The 15,942-nt window shown below is 48.7% G+C and overlaps 1 protein-coding gene across 1 annotated transcript in view; it reads right to left on the bottom strand.

Moving 5' to 3' along the window:
- LOC144094486 (uncharacterized) overlaps positions 1 to 15,942 on the bottom strand; it is a 34,813-nt gene that overhangs the window by 1,834 nt on the left and 17,037 nt on the right. The window contains exons 7-9 of the mRNA XM_077628413.1: positions 14,991 to 15,037; positions 10,922 to 11,048; positions 1,639 to 1,782 (exon numbers count right to left, since the gene is read on the bottom strand). Coding sequence (XP_077484539.1) covers positions 1,639 to 1,782; positions 10,922 to 11,048; positions 14,991 to 15,037 — 318 coding nt within the window. The remainder of the gene's footprint in view (positions 1 to 1,638; positions 1,783 to 10,921; positions 11,049 to 14,990; positions 15,038 to 15,942) is intronic.

The raw sequence follows: 15,942 nt of genomic DNA, 5'->3' as shown, positions 1-15,942 counted from the left end.
GCACAAAGCTGAAAACTGCAGTGATGTCGTTGCTATTTTCGCTATGAACACGACAGAACACTACATACACAGCGTATAGTTAGACTTAACTGCTCAAAAATTGCCAAATTATATCAAAAACAGGCCCCAGTTGTCACTTAAAACTTAACGTATGAGTGAGAGTATGCGAATTATAAGCGAATGCCTTCCTTGAGAGCGAGAAATAGCGCCAAATATTGAGCAGACGATGCTGTATTTGGACCGGGGCGTCTGTGCAGTGCGCCGCCATGTTTCTTTACGAGCGAGCGCTAACTCTCCGCAACGCTAAAAGAGATCCCGTAAAGCGCTAGCAGCCCGGTAATAGCCGCGCGTGCTCAGATGTCGCTAGCTGAGCCACGCAAACGGTAACGTAAACACGGTAACGATATGCTTTAACTCTAATATCACTTCGACAGAGCGCAGAAAATGCGCGGCATAGATTCTACTTGATTCGCTACTGTAGATTGAGTTTCATGCGGAGTGTAAAAACCGGGCACATTCCGAGAAAATTAAAGTAGGCAGTGAGCATGCGCGTTTCGCAGAATATGGCAGTGTGCTACGAGATCATTTACGGGCTCATAGTAGTCTAAGTGACATTCCCTATAGCATGCGAAGGAATCCAATAGTCATCGAAAGCAAGGAGCATAAGGAAACGGTGGTTCTACTATATATTTAATTCTGGTGTTGGTCGATGCGAAAGTATTAGCGTAACTGTTTTAACCGCTGAAATATTATTGGTTAGAAAGCAGAAGAAAAAACAACCAGATTCCCCCTGCGGGATTCGAACCCGTGGCCTCCGAATTTTACATCTGGTGCTAGCTCTACCAACCACTGCGGCTGTCCAATCTTCTGCTTTCGGAGGTATTTATGTTGCATGTAACCTAACCTTGAGAGTGTTCACCAGCGTCACCCTCGTCCATAGCGGCGGACGTAGTACGTCCTGTATTACCGCGAGTGGCACGTGGAACGTGATCGAACGGGAAGGGAGCAGACCTTCATAAGAGGAGCACGGCTCTTCACGCAGTAGATGCGCTAACCGTGTGCGGGATGTCAGCCATCTGGCCGCGACGAAGGGTACTGGCGCGCACGTACAATAGGAGCTTGAGGAAACGGGAAGGAAATGTGAACTTCACCACGTGCCGCCTCACAGTGCTCGGTTGCTAAAGCTGTGGGTACCGCTCCTGCCTGTACCGGAGGGCCTCCGTCAATGCGCAGCAAGCGACATGCGCAGCAAACCGCACTTTTCATGCGCGACAATGCTCTCAAGGCGAACGCCACGAAAGGGCAAAGCTACCGCTCGCGCTCACTGAGCTCCAGGCTATCAAGCAGCAGCAGTAGCGCTACCACACGGAAGCGAAGCCATTCCGGCCACGCGCACCTTAACATGCGGCCTCTAAAAAGACTCGTGTAATAAGTGACAAAGTGTAAACTTTATCACAGCAAGAAAAATTTCCATAAGCAACTGCTGTATGACAGTTCGAGCCTTTTCAGTAGTAGTTTCCGTTAAGAATGATCGTTCGTCCTCATTTACACATCACTGCCCAAGAGACATGCAATACTTTGGGCATCCAGAAAACTTTGCTGCTAGTTTCAACAAGGACTACACAGTCAAGGACTTACTTGTTTTTGAAGTAGAACTCTCGAAGTGCACTCCTGCTACAAGCGGAAAGAGCCGGACGGCTTCCTCCATCTTTCGATGACGTGAGGTATCCTTCAGAGGATGGACAATATTTGCCGCGTTTGGAATCTTTACTGGCGCCTAAGCTGTGAAAGAGCAACACCATCTCATGTGAACTAGATTTTAGTGCATTTTAGTGAAGCATAGCTTACATAATACGTATATTCTGGAGGTGGTCATAATGTCGGAGACTGCGCTGCACTATTTAATCGTGCATGAGCTTCTTTACATGCATACATGCTGTACATGCATGCTGTAAATACATGCTGTAGCGTTTACGAGTAAACTTGTAAATGTGGTTAGCACAGTTCTCACTTAACGCGTAATCGTGCAACATGAGCACCTTTCCTTCGCTTTACTGAAAGTGATGCAATGTCAACGTAAACTAGTTTGGAGAAAAGTTAACGAAGACAGCGATGCAGAGATGTTTCTTTCCTCGCGTTACTAGGCAATAAACTAGGCCGATGCGTTTCCTGCTTTGCCATGTCTTTTTGTGCGGCGACAAATGCTTCCTGTTGTATGACACAATCCGGTGTATGTCACATTCCTGCTATATGCGCCGCTGAACTTCATCCATCAGGGCCGCAAGAAGTGGAAGCGAGCAGCGCCCACAATACAGCAAGTACGGCAGCACGGCCACGTGCATTTCACATGCGTAGCGTTTTCGCGAGCAAAAAACCCCTCACACGGGCCATGCTTAAGACAGAGAGAGAGAGAGAAACAACTTTATTGCCATAGATTGGCGGGATTTAGGGCAGGTGGGCTTGGTGTGGCCCCCAGGTGGGGGCGACTTCCTGGGCCCACGAAATGAGTGCCAGTTGGATGCTCTTGTCTGGCCTTTTGAGGAGTTCGTTCCATCCATCTTCGGAGGGAGCTGGCAGTAAGGTTCGAGGGGGCGGATTTCCCGCGCAACCCCAGAGGATGTGAGCCTGGGTGGCGATTTCTCCCTGGTAACAATTTTGGCAGACGGGGTCGTATTCCCCGTCTGTGATGAGTGAAAGTCTAGAATGGCTAAGGATGGAGTGTGTCTGCAACCTGCGGAGCAAGGTGGCTTGCGCTCGGTTCAAGTCGGGGTGTGGAGGCGGGAACTGGCGTCTCATCTCTCTGTAGAGGTTGGTAATTTCGGCAAAGGTCTGGGGAGCCTCGGCAAGAGCGTCTGGGTCCGTGGGGCCGGCCGCCCGGTTGGTTAGTCCTCGGGCTAGTCGGTCGACCCCTTCGTTTCCAGAGTTTCCCGCGTGGGCGGGTACCCAGACCAGGTTGATCTTATGGTCGGGAGTGCAGCCGCGAAGGATGCGTGCAGCGGGGTGGCAGATAGAACCTGCCGAGTAATTTTGTATTGCTCTTTTGGAGTCGCTGAGGACTGTGCGCGTACGTGGGTCAGCGATGGCCAGCGCGATGGCGGTTTCTTCTGCCGCTGTCGGAGAGTGAGCTACTACTGTGGCGGCGGTGACGAGAGTAGACTGTGGCGTGGCTGCACAAGCCACGTATGTGTTTGCACTTTGCCGTGCAGCATCTACGTATATTGCGTGTTCGTCGGCAAGGTATGTGGCATCTAGTGCTTGGGCTTTCAGCTGACGGCGCGTATCATGGCGGCCAGGTAGCATGTTTTTGGAGATTGGTTTTATAACTAGGCGGCTATAGACCCCTATCGGAATGGGCGTCGTGGGGTGGACGTCGCCTATGGGGTTGATGTTGAGACGGTCAAGTATGAGCCGCCCGTGTTTAGTGCGGGAGAGGCGGTGGATTTGGGCGGTCTTGTGTGCCTCTATGAGTTCTGTGAGCGTGTTGTAGATGCCGAGTTGGAGGAGGTGCTGTGTGCTGGCGTACTGAGGTAGCCCCAGTGCCGCTTTGTAAGCTGAACGTATAATGCTGTTCACAGCTTCCTCGTCCTTCCGGCGGAGGTGATAGTAGGGGTAGGAGTAGACTATCCTGCTAATGAGGAAAGCTTGCGTGAGCCGACAGAGGTCATCCTCCTTCATACCTCTGCGGCGGGTGCTGATGCGGCGGATAAGGCCGTTGATCTGGTTGGCTGTGGTGCGGAGGCGCTGAATGGCCTCCGAGTTTTGCGTGTTGTTCTGTATTAACATACCCAGAACGCGAATAGTGCGGACCGGAGGTATGGGATGTGTGTCGACTTGAAGCACAATAGGTTCTTGCGGGTCGGGGACAGGCAGGCGAGCTCGTCTGTCCCTGATGACTAGTAATTCGGACTTCGTGGAGGAGCATGTGAGCCCGTTCGCCTGTACAAAGGAGTGTACTTTATCGATTGCTGTTTGGAGGGAGTTTTGGATTTCCCCGTCAGAGCCAGAGTTGGTCCACAGGGTAATGTCGTCGGCATATATTGAGTGTTTAATGTGAGGTATCTTTTCCAGGAGCAGAGGGAGGCCTCTCATTGTAGTGTTGAAAAGGAACGGAGATAGGACTGCTCCTTGTGGTGTTCCTCGGGTGCCTTGTGTGATCTTCTCACTGTGGAGGTCTGCAATATGAAGTTCTGCTGTACGGTTATGAAGAAAGTCGGCGATGTAGTTGTAAGTGCGAGTGCCTACATTCATTTGTGAGAGGTTTGCCAGGATGGAAGCATGTGACACGTTGTCGAAAGCCTTGCTGACATCTAGGCTTAGGATGGTTCGTGTAGCTCGGATGGGTCTCGGATCGAGGATGTCGTGTTGGATTTGCCACATAATGTCTTGAGTGGAGAGGCCGGTTCTGAAGCCGATCATAGTGGGGGGGAAAAGGTCCTCTTGGTCTACGTGAGTGTGGAGTCTATTGAGTATGACGTGTTCCATGACCTTTCCCAGGCAGGACGTGAGCGAGATGGGCCGAAGGTTGCCCAGCTCGAGTCGTTTGCCTGACTTAGGTATGAAAATCACTTTGGCATGCTTCCAAGTGTCTGGAAGGCGACCCTCATGCCAATGTTGGTTGAAGAGGTCCGTGAGTGCTTCGACGGACTGATCTTCGAGGTTACGAAGCATCTTGTTGGTTATGTGGTCGTCGCCAGCGGCCGCGGTGGTTTTAATCTGGTTGAGGGCGGCGCGGACTTCTCCTGCCGTGATGTCGGCGTCCATGTTGGTGTTCTGAGCACCCGTGTATCCTGAAGGGATGGGAATTTCAGTGGAAGTATTGATGTATTTGTCTTTCAGGGTAGCGAGGAGTTCCTCATTTGTTCCCTGAAAAGCGTGTATGACACGGGTGAGGTTCTTGTGAGATGTGGATTTGGTGTGAGTTGGGTCCAGTAAATGTCTGAGCAAGAACCACGAGTTTTTGCATCCTAACTGGCCGTTAAGACGGTCGCAGGTTTGATGCCATTGCTCCTGACTCAGTTTGACGGAGTAAGCTTCGATCTCTCGCTCGAGGCGAACGAGACGGAGCTTGAGGGGTCGATTGTGCTTTTGGCGGAGCCAGCGAGCCCTAAGACTGCGCTGGGCCTCCCACATGTGTATTAGTTTGGCGTCGGGAGAGGGGCCATCCTCGTTCTGGGTAGTCGTGGCATTGGCGGTGTCTTCGAGAAGTGCGTTTGCCCATGCGTCCAGGTCGTCTATGGGGGCCGAAGTGCGTTTGGCGCGCACGTATCGGAAGGCGTCCCAGTTAGTGTGCCTGATTGTTCGGTTGGGGGCTTTGCTGTGTGTAGCCGTGAAGGTTGTGCTGAGAACATAATGGTCGCTACCTATGTTCATGCCGAGGTTTTCCCAGCGTGCGTCTGGGATGTTGCGGGCGAAAGTGAGATCGGGGCAGCTGTCCTGTGTGACACTGTTTCCAATGCGAGTAGGCCTGTCGGGGTCTAGGAGTAGTGTCAGGCCCAGTGTTTGGGCTGTCTCCCACACTTTGGCTCCCTTACGGCCGCATGCTTTGCGGGGGTAGCCCCACTCGGTATGCGGCGCGTTGAAGTCACCTAAGATGAGTAGCATCCCTGTTTGTGCAGTCGCGCAGGCCTTACGAAGGAGGGTTGCCACTCGTGTGCTTTTGTCGCTAGGGGGGCTGTAGACGTTAAGGATGTGGAGCGGGGCTTGTGAGCGACTGTTCGGTAGGACCTGTACGAAAGTGTGCGGAACCTCGGGGTAACTAAGGTCTATATGATTAGCTGCTAAATTTCGGTGGACCAGGATGGCGGTGTTGGGCCGTTGGTCTGGTGTCGTTTGTTGGTTATATGCGGCGTAGCTGGTAAGTTTCGTGTCCATGTATGTTTCCTGAAGTGCGATGATGTGGGGGGTGTGCGGCTGGGCCTGCAGGGTGTGCTCCAAGGCTCGCCGCTTCGCCTTGAAGCCCCTGCAGTTCCATTGCCAAACTGTGAAGGGGGAGCTAGCCATCGCGTTTCCCGTAGGGTTCGGGTCGCTGTGATAGCGCGACGGGTGATTTAAGAATGCCGCCTGCACGTGAGCGCGCGGTTGCACTCTCCGATGTGGCGACAATAATGGGTGCTGGGTAGTTAGGAGGGGTTGGCGACTGCAAGGGGGTTGCTGATGTCGGGGGATTCGTGAGGGTATCGAGCCTGGCATGAAGGGTTTGGATGTTGGCTGCCATTGTGGCGCAGCTTTCTACTAGACGGTCAATGGTGGGGGCGAGTCGAAGGAGGGCGCCCTCGAATTGGGCCAGTCGCGCATCAGCTGCCTCGAATTTGGCATCTATGTCTGCTTGTGAGGAGGGGAGAGGTGCTTTACGCTTCGTGCGCTTAGGCTGCTCAGTGTCCATGCGTGGATCACCTACAGGGTCGGATGTGGGAGCGTGAGCCACCTGCTGTGGTTGCAATTTGGGGTTTGCCTGTGCTGATTCTAGGCTATGAATTTTAGCGTTTGCTTTGGCCAATTGTAGCTGTAGTTCCTTGACCATATCTGCCAGCTCCCTTACCTGTGAATCTGGTGGAGAAGCGGTGACTTGTGCAGGAGTCTTCCATCCAACTTGTTTGGCTGCTTTGGTCCCCGGCCGGGCTTGAGAGCTGGCCCGAGAGCTGGGTGAGGCGGATGTGGAACGGCTGCGAGTGCGGCTGGAAGGGCTGTCGCTGCCGTCGCTGCCAAGCGGGGGGAAGGAGCCGTCCCGCAGTAGGTTGTCGTCGCCGCGTTTGCGGTCTCGGGACCGGGACTGGCGTCCGGGGTTTGCCAAGTTGGAGCCGGTATCGGTGTCAGTGACCGACGGGGAAGACTTGGGCCGAGGGGAGGACGTGAACCGGTATTTGCAACTTCTGCTGCCTGTAGGGTGGGCACCTTTGCAGACGATGCATGAGGCTTGGCACGTGGGCGGTTGGCCAGCTGGAGGAGGGTCATGGGCTGCGCCACAGCGTCGGCAGGTCGGTTGTCGCGGGTGGGGGCACACATCCGCCCTGTGGCCTAGCTTCCGGCAGTTGAAGCATGCCTCCGGACGGCGTTTGTAGGGGTACACCTCAAAAGTGAAGCCGAGATACCTCACGTAGCGGGGTAGCTTGGCATTGGCGATAGTCACCACGAAATGTCGTGTGCGGCCCATGCGGCGTGCGGCGACTACGGGGAGATCAGGGTTTCGAGCTTGGAGCTCAGCGAGGATCTCAGAGTCGGTCTCGTGACTGTAGGCTCTGTATATGATTCCTCGAACGGAGTCATCGGGGGCTGGGGCGTACGTGGCTACCCGGATGGCATTGGAGTCAATGGTTAACGTTTGTATTTTAGCATACAGGAACGCCCGTTCTTTTTCCGGTGTGCTGATGGTAACAGTGTTGTTTGTGGGGTGGATGCGGACTTGGTCGGCGGTGATTGCAAGGCGGCCGTCGATCTTGGCGGCGTTGTAGATGGCCATCGCCAATTTGGCCGGGCCGACTGCGTTGAGGTCGACGGTACCTTGCGGTCGGAAGACGATTTTGTAGTCCTCTGTAGGCAGGCGAGGAAGTGGTCGTTTTTTAGTCGGTGGTGGTGGACGGCCGCGGGGTCGTTGGTCTGACAGGACAGTGGTGGCTGCAGGCGTTTGGGTGTTGGCCGGCGGCGTTGCCGGTGGTGGCGGGCGTCTGTAGCGGCGTTGCATTTCGAGCGCCGTCCAAGTGCCATCGGCCAGCTCCGCGGCGGTAACATCCGTGCCGGTGACTGTGTACTGCATCTTTAAATGCAGGGAAGCGCCGTCGAGGCGAAGCGGGCGTCGCCGCCGCAGGTGGGAGCAGAGCACGCACTAGGCGTGCTGAGCCGTTAGGCCTAGCTCCCGCGGTCGGGCGTTGCCGCAAATCGGCCGTAAAGTTGAAGACACTCGCCTGAAAGTAGTTAAAAGTCCCACAGGTGACGCCGGATGGGTGGCGGGCCGTCCTGTGAAAAATTGGTGGCTGTAAATAGCCGGAAACTGGTGAAATCGCCGGAAAATCGCAGACCGCATATAAGATGCGTCCGCTCGCTCCGAGCGCAGTCGGCGTTCCCCCTGCTTAAGACAGACTACTTCACCACTGTTTACAATATCACCCACTCTACCACTTTTATATAGGCCTCCAGAGTCAGTGTGGAAGGTGCAATAGCGCCGCATGGTAGCGGAAAATTCTCCGCCAACACTGCCTCAGTGCCGCTTAAGAGCGTTAGCTACTGGAGCTTCAAGTGTTTACATCGGTGGGCTCAGCAAACGTGGAGAAGACCAAATCCAAAGATCCGCAGATGTTTCCTTTCCGGAAACATCACGTATAAGAAACCAGCAGCGCCGTCTACCTCATGGATTTTGCCCTACTATTGCGATTTGCAGCCGCCTTCGCTATATCCAGTAAATTTGCTAGTTATATCAGTTATAAATTTTATTAACGTGTGCATCACAACACGACCAATCGTTTGCCACCATCTGCAACCCCCTGCGACAAACAGTCCGGCCGTAATTGCCGTCTGAAGGTCCTTGGATTACATGGTCTCGGGTGGAAAGGTCGTCATTGCGAATCCCACACTTATTTTGGGCTTCATCTCGATTAGTGATTTTATCCTCAGGAACATGCCAAGTTATTTTACACCACTTTGAACATTTTGCCTCAAACGGGTGGCCCCAAAATTTTATGCAAATGGTGGTCTCAGGGAGGGGGGGAGGGGGGGTCCTCATCGATGGCCGCTATACTGGTACATATATACAGGGTGTTCAAGCGAACTTTAGCATAATTAGTTGAGATTAATGAACCAACTTCGCAAGCAACGAAGATAGGCGAAAAACTCCATTGAGAAAGTTGTAGAACGGTCCGCGAAACGGCCAATTAAAGTTTCTAGCTTTGCATCTATTACGTATCGGCTTTATTTCGCTCTCTGAAAATGCCCGAGAAATACAAAAAATACCACGTGACATGCCCGCTTGTGCGCCGCGATTGCAGTGCTCTCAAACGTTCCGTGTAGGAACGAACAGATCAATTAGCCCGATGTGCTGCCGCTTAAAGGGTGACAGGGCAGCGACGCATCAGCTGGCTGGGCGACGTAGGCCAGCGGTATGCTTCTCTTGTGGCGCTTGATAGCGACAAGCAGACACAGTCCTTATCGCTTGCGCTCTTGTAAATCGTACAGCCAGCACCCGCATCGCAGCCCTATCACCTTTTTAAGCAGCAGCACACCGGGCTAAATCACCTGTTCGTTCCTATACGCGCAAGCGGCCATGTCAGGTGGTATCTTTTTTTTGCATTTCGCGGGCATCTGCAGAAGCGAAAAAAAGGCGATACGTAATAGATGGAACGTTAGAAACTGTTTAATTGGACGTTTCGCGGACCGTTCTACAATTTTTCTCATTGGACTTTTTCGCCTAGCTTCATTGCTTTCAGAGTTGGTTAACTAATTTCGACTAATTATGCAATTAAGCACAATACAAAAAATTGTTCGAGTTGCTCCATATAATAGCCAGAAACATGCATTTGGTCGCGTCGTCTTAGAATGCCGCGGAAAATTTTTAAACTCTGGCTAAAGTTGACTGGGACACCCCGTATAAGGGATCGAAAGCATAAGTATACTTTTAGGCGCTACGCGCCCACTGTTGGTTTTTGATATAGTGTGGTCACGCGGTTACTGTTTTGGTCAATTTGACCTTCATTGCAGACAGACGCGTCCTTGAAAAACGTAAGTAGTCAGAGCTAACGCTCTTAAAAAGGAAAGTGCGAATTTTGTTTCGAAGCATTTGCATGTGTTTGCGCCCCTGAACTTCGTCTCATGTTCAGTTTACACGGAACATAAATTGGCATTATATTCGCTTGACTGATAACTGGCAGTGCACTCAGACTTCGCAGTTGATTTCCTGTATGGCAGCGCAGCAGGCTTATAGCCAGTCTACCATTATCTGCTGCAAAGCTAGCGCTCCGATTCCACCCTCGTCAAGAATTCCGTATTTACAGGGGTTATGCACTTATTGCTCCATGGAAGCTCTCCCACTGAGAGCTTGAAACTCCTTACCGAAAGCACCGATTTTGAGATACAAATAGTGAGTTTTTCTATTTCGTCCCACAACGTAGACACAACAACGCGCAAGAGACGTATCTGCTCTCCTTTGTTGGCTTCCAATGTCGGCTCTCAGTTCCCCCGCCCTATGGCGCTCAGAATAACCCACCAACATCGAACAAAGAACAGTGCGTTCGTTCCGAAGCGTAACACGCTAAACAGTGCCCTTTGATCTGCACTTTCTAACAATCCGCATCATTTCAAAAGTCGTATGTACCATACTATGGAAACCTTAGTAAAATATGCGCATTACCTTACGACCTCCGAGCACTGGACCTGACGTGTTTTGCGACGTTTCGCACTAGAAACTAGAAACCGGCAGCGGCGCTTGTCTGCATTACTATGGATTGCTAAGCTACTGTTCATAGCATTGCTATATCTAATCTCCCGTCTGAAAGCTGAGAAATCTCCACACTTTCTGATTAAACATCACAGCTCTTGCACCTCTTACGCCATCTTGGGATATCCGCTGCCTTCGCCAAGTTTATAAACACACGTTATTAGCAGAAGCCTTTCTTATAATGTTGCTTACTACAACGGCTTCGCTACCTGCATATACTTAATAAAAAAGGATTTCTTCGCAAGCGCAGAATATTTAGAAATTGGGCCAATGTATTGTTAAATATGCCTTGATTCGCCTGCCCATGTAAGATTTGAACAAAAGTGACAATTTAGTGTTGCTGGCAAGCATAAACTTACAGCTTTCAGCTGGGAACGTTTATAACAGCTCCAATTTTAAAGCAGCTTTTTTTTCAGCAAATCATTTTATTCTTCTCTTCTTGGGTATAAAAGTGTTATAGTGCATGTTCCAAACTCTAGGTGAAAAGAAATATTTACTCACAGGATGGCCACCTGCAAAGCCAGTACAGGTACTCCATTAAAGTTTTTCCCATCATCATAAACAATACCAACAGCTTTTGCCTGCAGGGTTTTCGCCGAAAAGCAAATGCTCTTAGGAGCTGCCAGTCCTAAGTAAAAGGAGACAAAAGTTAAGCATCATCGGAGTAAATATAATGCATTCTTGAGCAGTTACTACCGACTGTACTTTCAAAGGGGTCGCGTATCCCAAGTTTAAATTCAAAGTACGGCACTTCCTGGTGATGAATATCTGAAAAGTCCTGCCGATGGTAACATCCTGTAAATTAAGATCTACTTAATATTTCCATATGTCATAGCCTGCTCACTTTCAGAAGGAATGGGTAAGTATTATTGCCCACAAAAACTCTTTCACCCGGTGAAAATTCTTATCACGAAGTGATAGACTCACGTGCTTACGCGCGCTTCTGCTAATGTCAATTTTGTTTGCAAATAACTAACACTAAATTACGAGCATATTTCTGAAAATTTGTACATCTCCTTTATCCATGAACTGCGCCATTCACGATTATTTTTTCAATTCATTCTTTTTTCTAAATTCCCCAATTTCGCGCACAGGAAGATTTTTTTGTGCTACCTTTGGAGTTTATCTGAAAAAAAAATAATACGCTACAACAGAACGCTTAAAGTAACATTCTACCCAAGCTTACTTACTACCTGTTATAAAATTAAACGACATATATATCACGGGTAAGAAGATATTATTGCACGGTATTCAGGAAAGCACATAACTACAGAAATTTTTATGAGTAACCTAAACACATATGATATTTTTACCTTCTTCAACTATTGTATTAATATGAAAAATCGCATGCTGTACAACATGCTACATATCCTGTTTTGTAGCAGATACAGCACCTATAAAGAGACCTTTTGTTACGCACATTAGAGTTTCTTCAAAGTTTGATTATGAATAACTTGGATCATAATGCAAGGCACGCCAGAAAGATTTAGAGAGGATTTTTAATTAACGTGCAGTTCCCCTCCTAACGTTTTGCAAATTCGACACACATGAAGCCTCCTTCCCGAACTCGGAAGTCTTAATCTCGAAAATTACATAAGCTATAATCGAAACTAGTTTTCACTGCTTTCTATGGAAATTTATCTGCTTAACGTTGTGATACTGACTGAGTTATCTCTTGCGGCGTAGAGAATTTTATTCTTCAAATTTAAAAATAGGCCAGAAAAGCAAAAAAATTCAATATGGTAAATACACTATTTTATTATTTTCTTATACTCTGTCCTGTTATTCTTCTATATGTAAGCAAGCACAAACATCGAAAACGTGTCGGTTGTTACTGTTCTGTTTTGTTGTTGATGTCGGAACACCGCGCGTCCGGTGTTCCTAACAGGAGCAGCGGCCACGTGCGAAGTATGCGGCCAGGAGGCCCACCACCTCCAACAGCATCTCCCCACGAGGCACGATTTTCACATATCTCAAAATGAATAATTAGAGGCGTCTATCATGTCGACAAATTTGCCTTTTTCTGCGTTTTTAGCGGCAGAAATAAAACAGTCTGCATGTATATATATATTACGGTAATTGAAGCCTCTTCCCTATGTTCGAGTGGTGCTTTAAGTTATTAGGAGAATTAGGAAGACTGAACATAATATATTGCGCATTTATTTTATTCTTCACTGTCTTTCTGAGAAAAAAAAAGGCCTGAGTTTTATGCACGCTTTAGAGAACGCTTTTTCTCACATATACAGCGTTTGTCGAGCTTTTCAGAAGTGTCTCATTAGAAGTGCTATATCGGCCAGACAATATTCAACGTCTATATAATTCCTATGCGTGCTTTTTAAAGGACAATACCTGAAAATAGTTTAAAGAATAACACACATTTTTTTTATCATCGTCATTTCAATCTCTGTCCTTCCGTGCTTCTTGTTATGGTAGTATTTCATACCTTTTTTTCTGCAAAAAAAAAAATTCCCTTGCGCCAAGTTTGCGAAATTTGAGCTAAAGAATTATCATTTACAATCAATAAATAAAACCAAACGAACTACATTGTAATCAAAAAGTCATCTACAGATTTCAAGACGTCTCCTTGCATGAGATTTAAAGTTATTCATAACCGAATTTCGGAAAAATAGCATTGTGCGTAAAACATTGTTTTTAGAAGTGCTGTATCCGCTACACAGCCGGTATTATGCCGCATGTTTTTAATGTTCCGAGTAATATCCGGGCCCAATACAAAAACTGTCAGAAGTGCTTTTTTTAAATCGCCATTCAAAATTGTTCCAGTTCTATGGTTTTTCTAAGTTTTGCGCCCTAACATTTCCTTACCCGTGAAAGATATATCAATTACAGTCGAGCCCACTTACAACGACCGCGGATATAACGAACGTTCCTTCATTACGAACGAGTGCGGTGCTACCGTCAAAATATGCATTGAGGCAATGGCAGCTCGTCTCAGATAAAACGAACAACTGTGGCCACGCCACTCGGTTGTAGCGAACGAGCAGGCGCCGTAATCTCGCCCCAGTAACTGAAAAACTCGTGCTTCCAGCTTAACGCGGAGATCGAAGAGCGCCTTTCAGCCGCCGCGACACCACCCAGTAAGAATATGTCGACCCAGAAAAGGAAGGAAAACGCAACATTGTAGCTGCAAGTAACCGCCAGACAAGCGCACGTCGATGGCCTATAAGGTCAATCATTGCCTGAGGGTGCGCAAGGTGAGAGAAGCATCCCAGATGGAAGAAGCGCACTGGGCGTGAGACAGTGACAGCGTCGAAAATGAATCTAATATGTATTATCGTGGATAGACTGACGGCAGCGATTCGAAAAGTTTGAGTGCCTTGCTGATCACTCTGGTCACGTGATATGCATCGCCTGCACAGGCGACTGCTACCGGTTACGCGCAGCAGAGCCAGATAGCAGACAGTGCAGCTGATCGATTTTTTGCGCACGTGTGTCGCACTACTTTCGTCGTTACATTGACTTTGAAATGATAGCTGACGCTGTCCAAGACAGTGCGATCAAGCTCATGTTGATCTGTTGCAACGCGTCGCTGATACATACTTGACCTGTTCTTGCGGACGACAACATCGCAGAGCCGCGCTCTAAAGAGGGCGTCGTACGCAAAATATGAGTACTCCCCTACCATTAGGAATCCGATTAATGTTGCCGACATGCCACCAGCTACCGTGGAAGCTTATACCACGATTAGTAGTATCCTGCTTTAAAGCATATTGCTGGCAGCAAGGATCTCGGCAGAAGAATATGAGCGCCCTGCAGAGCCTGGAAAGAGCCGCGGTAGCGCCTGCTGTCAATAAATAGACGCGCATGGTGCATTTTTTGAAGGAGTAAACGCCACTTTTGGCGGAATTTGCATTTTTGGGGGTAATGCAGGGAGTCCACTTACTGCGAACATCGGATGCAACGACCACCATCCGCATGACCGCCAGGTTCATTATAAGTGGGCTCGACTTAATTTTATGTTAGTAGGTAAGTTTTTGTAAAACGCAGCTTTAAGCTTTTGCCGTTATAGCTCATTCCTTTCAAATAAAAACCTCGTAAGTTAGCAAATAACTTTCAAATAGCTTTTCATGCTCCAAGTGTGCGGAATCAGAAAAATAACAAAATTTATTAATCGTGAGAATTACCCCCCCCCCCCCCCCCCAAACTTTGAGTCACGAATTTTTTGCATACATTTCCAGGCATCCTATTGCGACATATTTTCAGTAAATCGCAACCGAATTTTACCGAAGCAGAAGTGCATGCATGCGTGGTAGTCCAGCTGTTCGGAATATTTTTCTCGCTAAATATAATGGCAAATCTCCTCTCTCCAGTCATCTGGGTCTGACATTTAAAGATATCAAGTAAATAGAAGAGTTAGACGAGTTGTCTGTTGCATGATGTTTTCTGATATCACCCGAGAGCAACTTTTGTTATGAGATCGAGCTGAGGGTGACACAATCATCCTCCGGAATGCCAAAACGGTTTCGCAGGAAGCCATCATGAGATTCTGAGATATTTCAAATATTATTACTGAACTCGGGTCACGGTGCTAAGACATTGCTATTCGTCTCACCTTTCCATTGATTGGTGACTGCTTCTTCCGTTATCCACGTTTCAGTCCTGCACCGCACATATCACTGAAGTTAGTGGAAAATAATGTCCTTGTTCAAGCTTGCATAAAAAATTGGGCATGCAAATAAATGCACACATATCATGTCAGGCCCCAAACGTTCTTGTTGTTTCCGTGGAAAAACTTATATGAAAGTGCTTCCCTCTTTCAAACCGCGGCGACCTCAGCTGATGCACTAGACAGGGTGGTGGTGGCAGTTTTTGCGTGCAGGTGGCATTAGCGATAGAGCAATCTGTGCGTAGTTGCTCCGTTCGAATCACTTCATAGTATCAAAATTGTCTCCACCATTGTCCCCCATAAGGCTCCAAAAACTTTGAGGGTTTATTGTCACGGCTTGCCGCTCAGTTCGTGAGCCCTCAGGATACAAGATGTGAGAGACGGCGTCAAAGAAGGCATTCACTCTGCTCATGGTGCGCAGCAGTGCCTCACTTTCGTCCAAAAACGTGGGCGCTCTAAAAGGAAGCAATTTACGCCACCAACTACAGGAGAATGGACGCACACAGGTGAGACGCACACAGGACACGCTGGACGCGCTGTCATACCAGCGTGCAGGTGATGATGCTAAGACGCTTAAAGAGAGTAACTCTCACGTTAGACAAGCACTTCGTAACACAAAATAGTAACCTGTAGCAGTGTTTGGCTTTAAGGCTAGACCCCCCCCCCCCCCCCCCCTATGTAATACTCTCGTGAGGAGGGCCTTTAAGGGCATCTTGAAATAAATAAAATAAGTGAGTGCCTCATCGCTTTGAAAAAAGTGCTAAGTAAACTCGCCGATAACCTTACTTTACCAGAGAACATTTTACACTCGTTGTACGGCCCATAATTCTTACTTATTGTTCCTGCCCAGTATCAGCATGAATGTTACACTTTTTATAAGTGAGAGCTTATTAATTTT

The sequence above is a fragment of the Amblyomma americanum genome, chromosome 6, assembly GCF_052857255.1.
Source record: "Amblyomma americanum isolate KBUSLIRL-KWMA chromosome 6, ASM5285725v1, whole genome shotgun sequence".
Taxonomy (NCBI): domain Eukaryota; kingdom Metazoa; phylum Arthropoda; class Arachnida; order Ixodida; family Ixodidae; genus Amblyomma; species Amblyomma americanum.
This window is presented reverse-complemented; position numbering and strand designations above follow the sequence as displayed.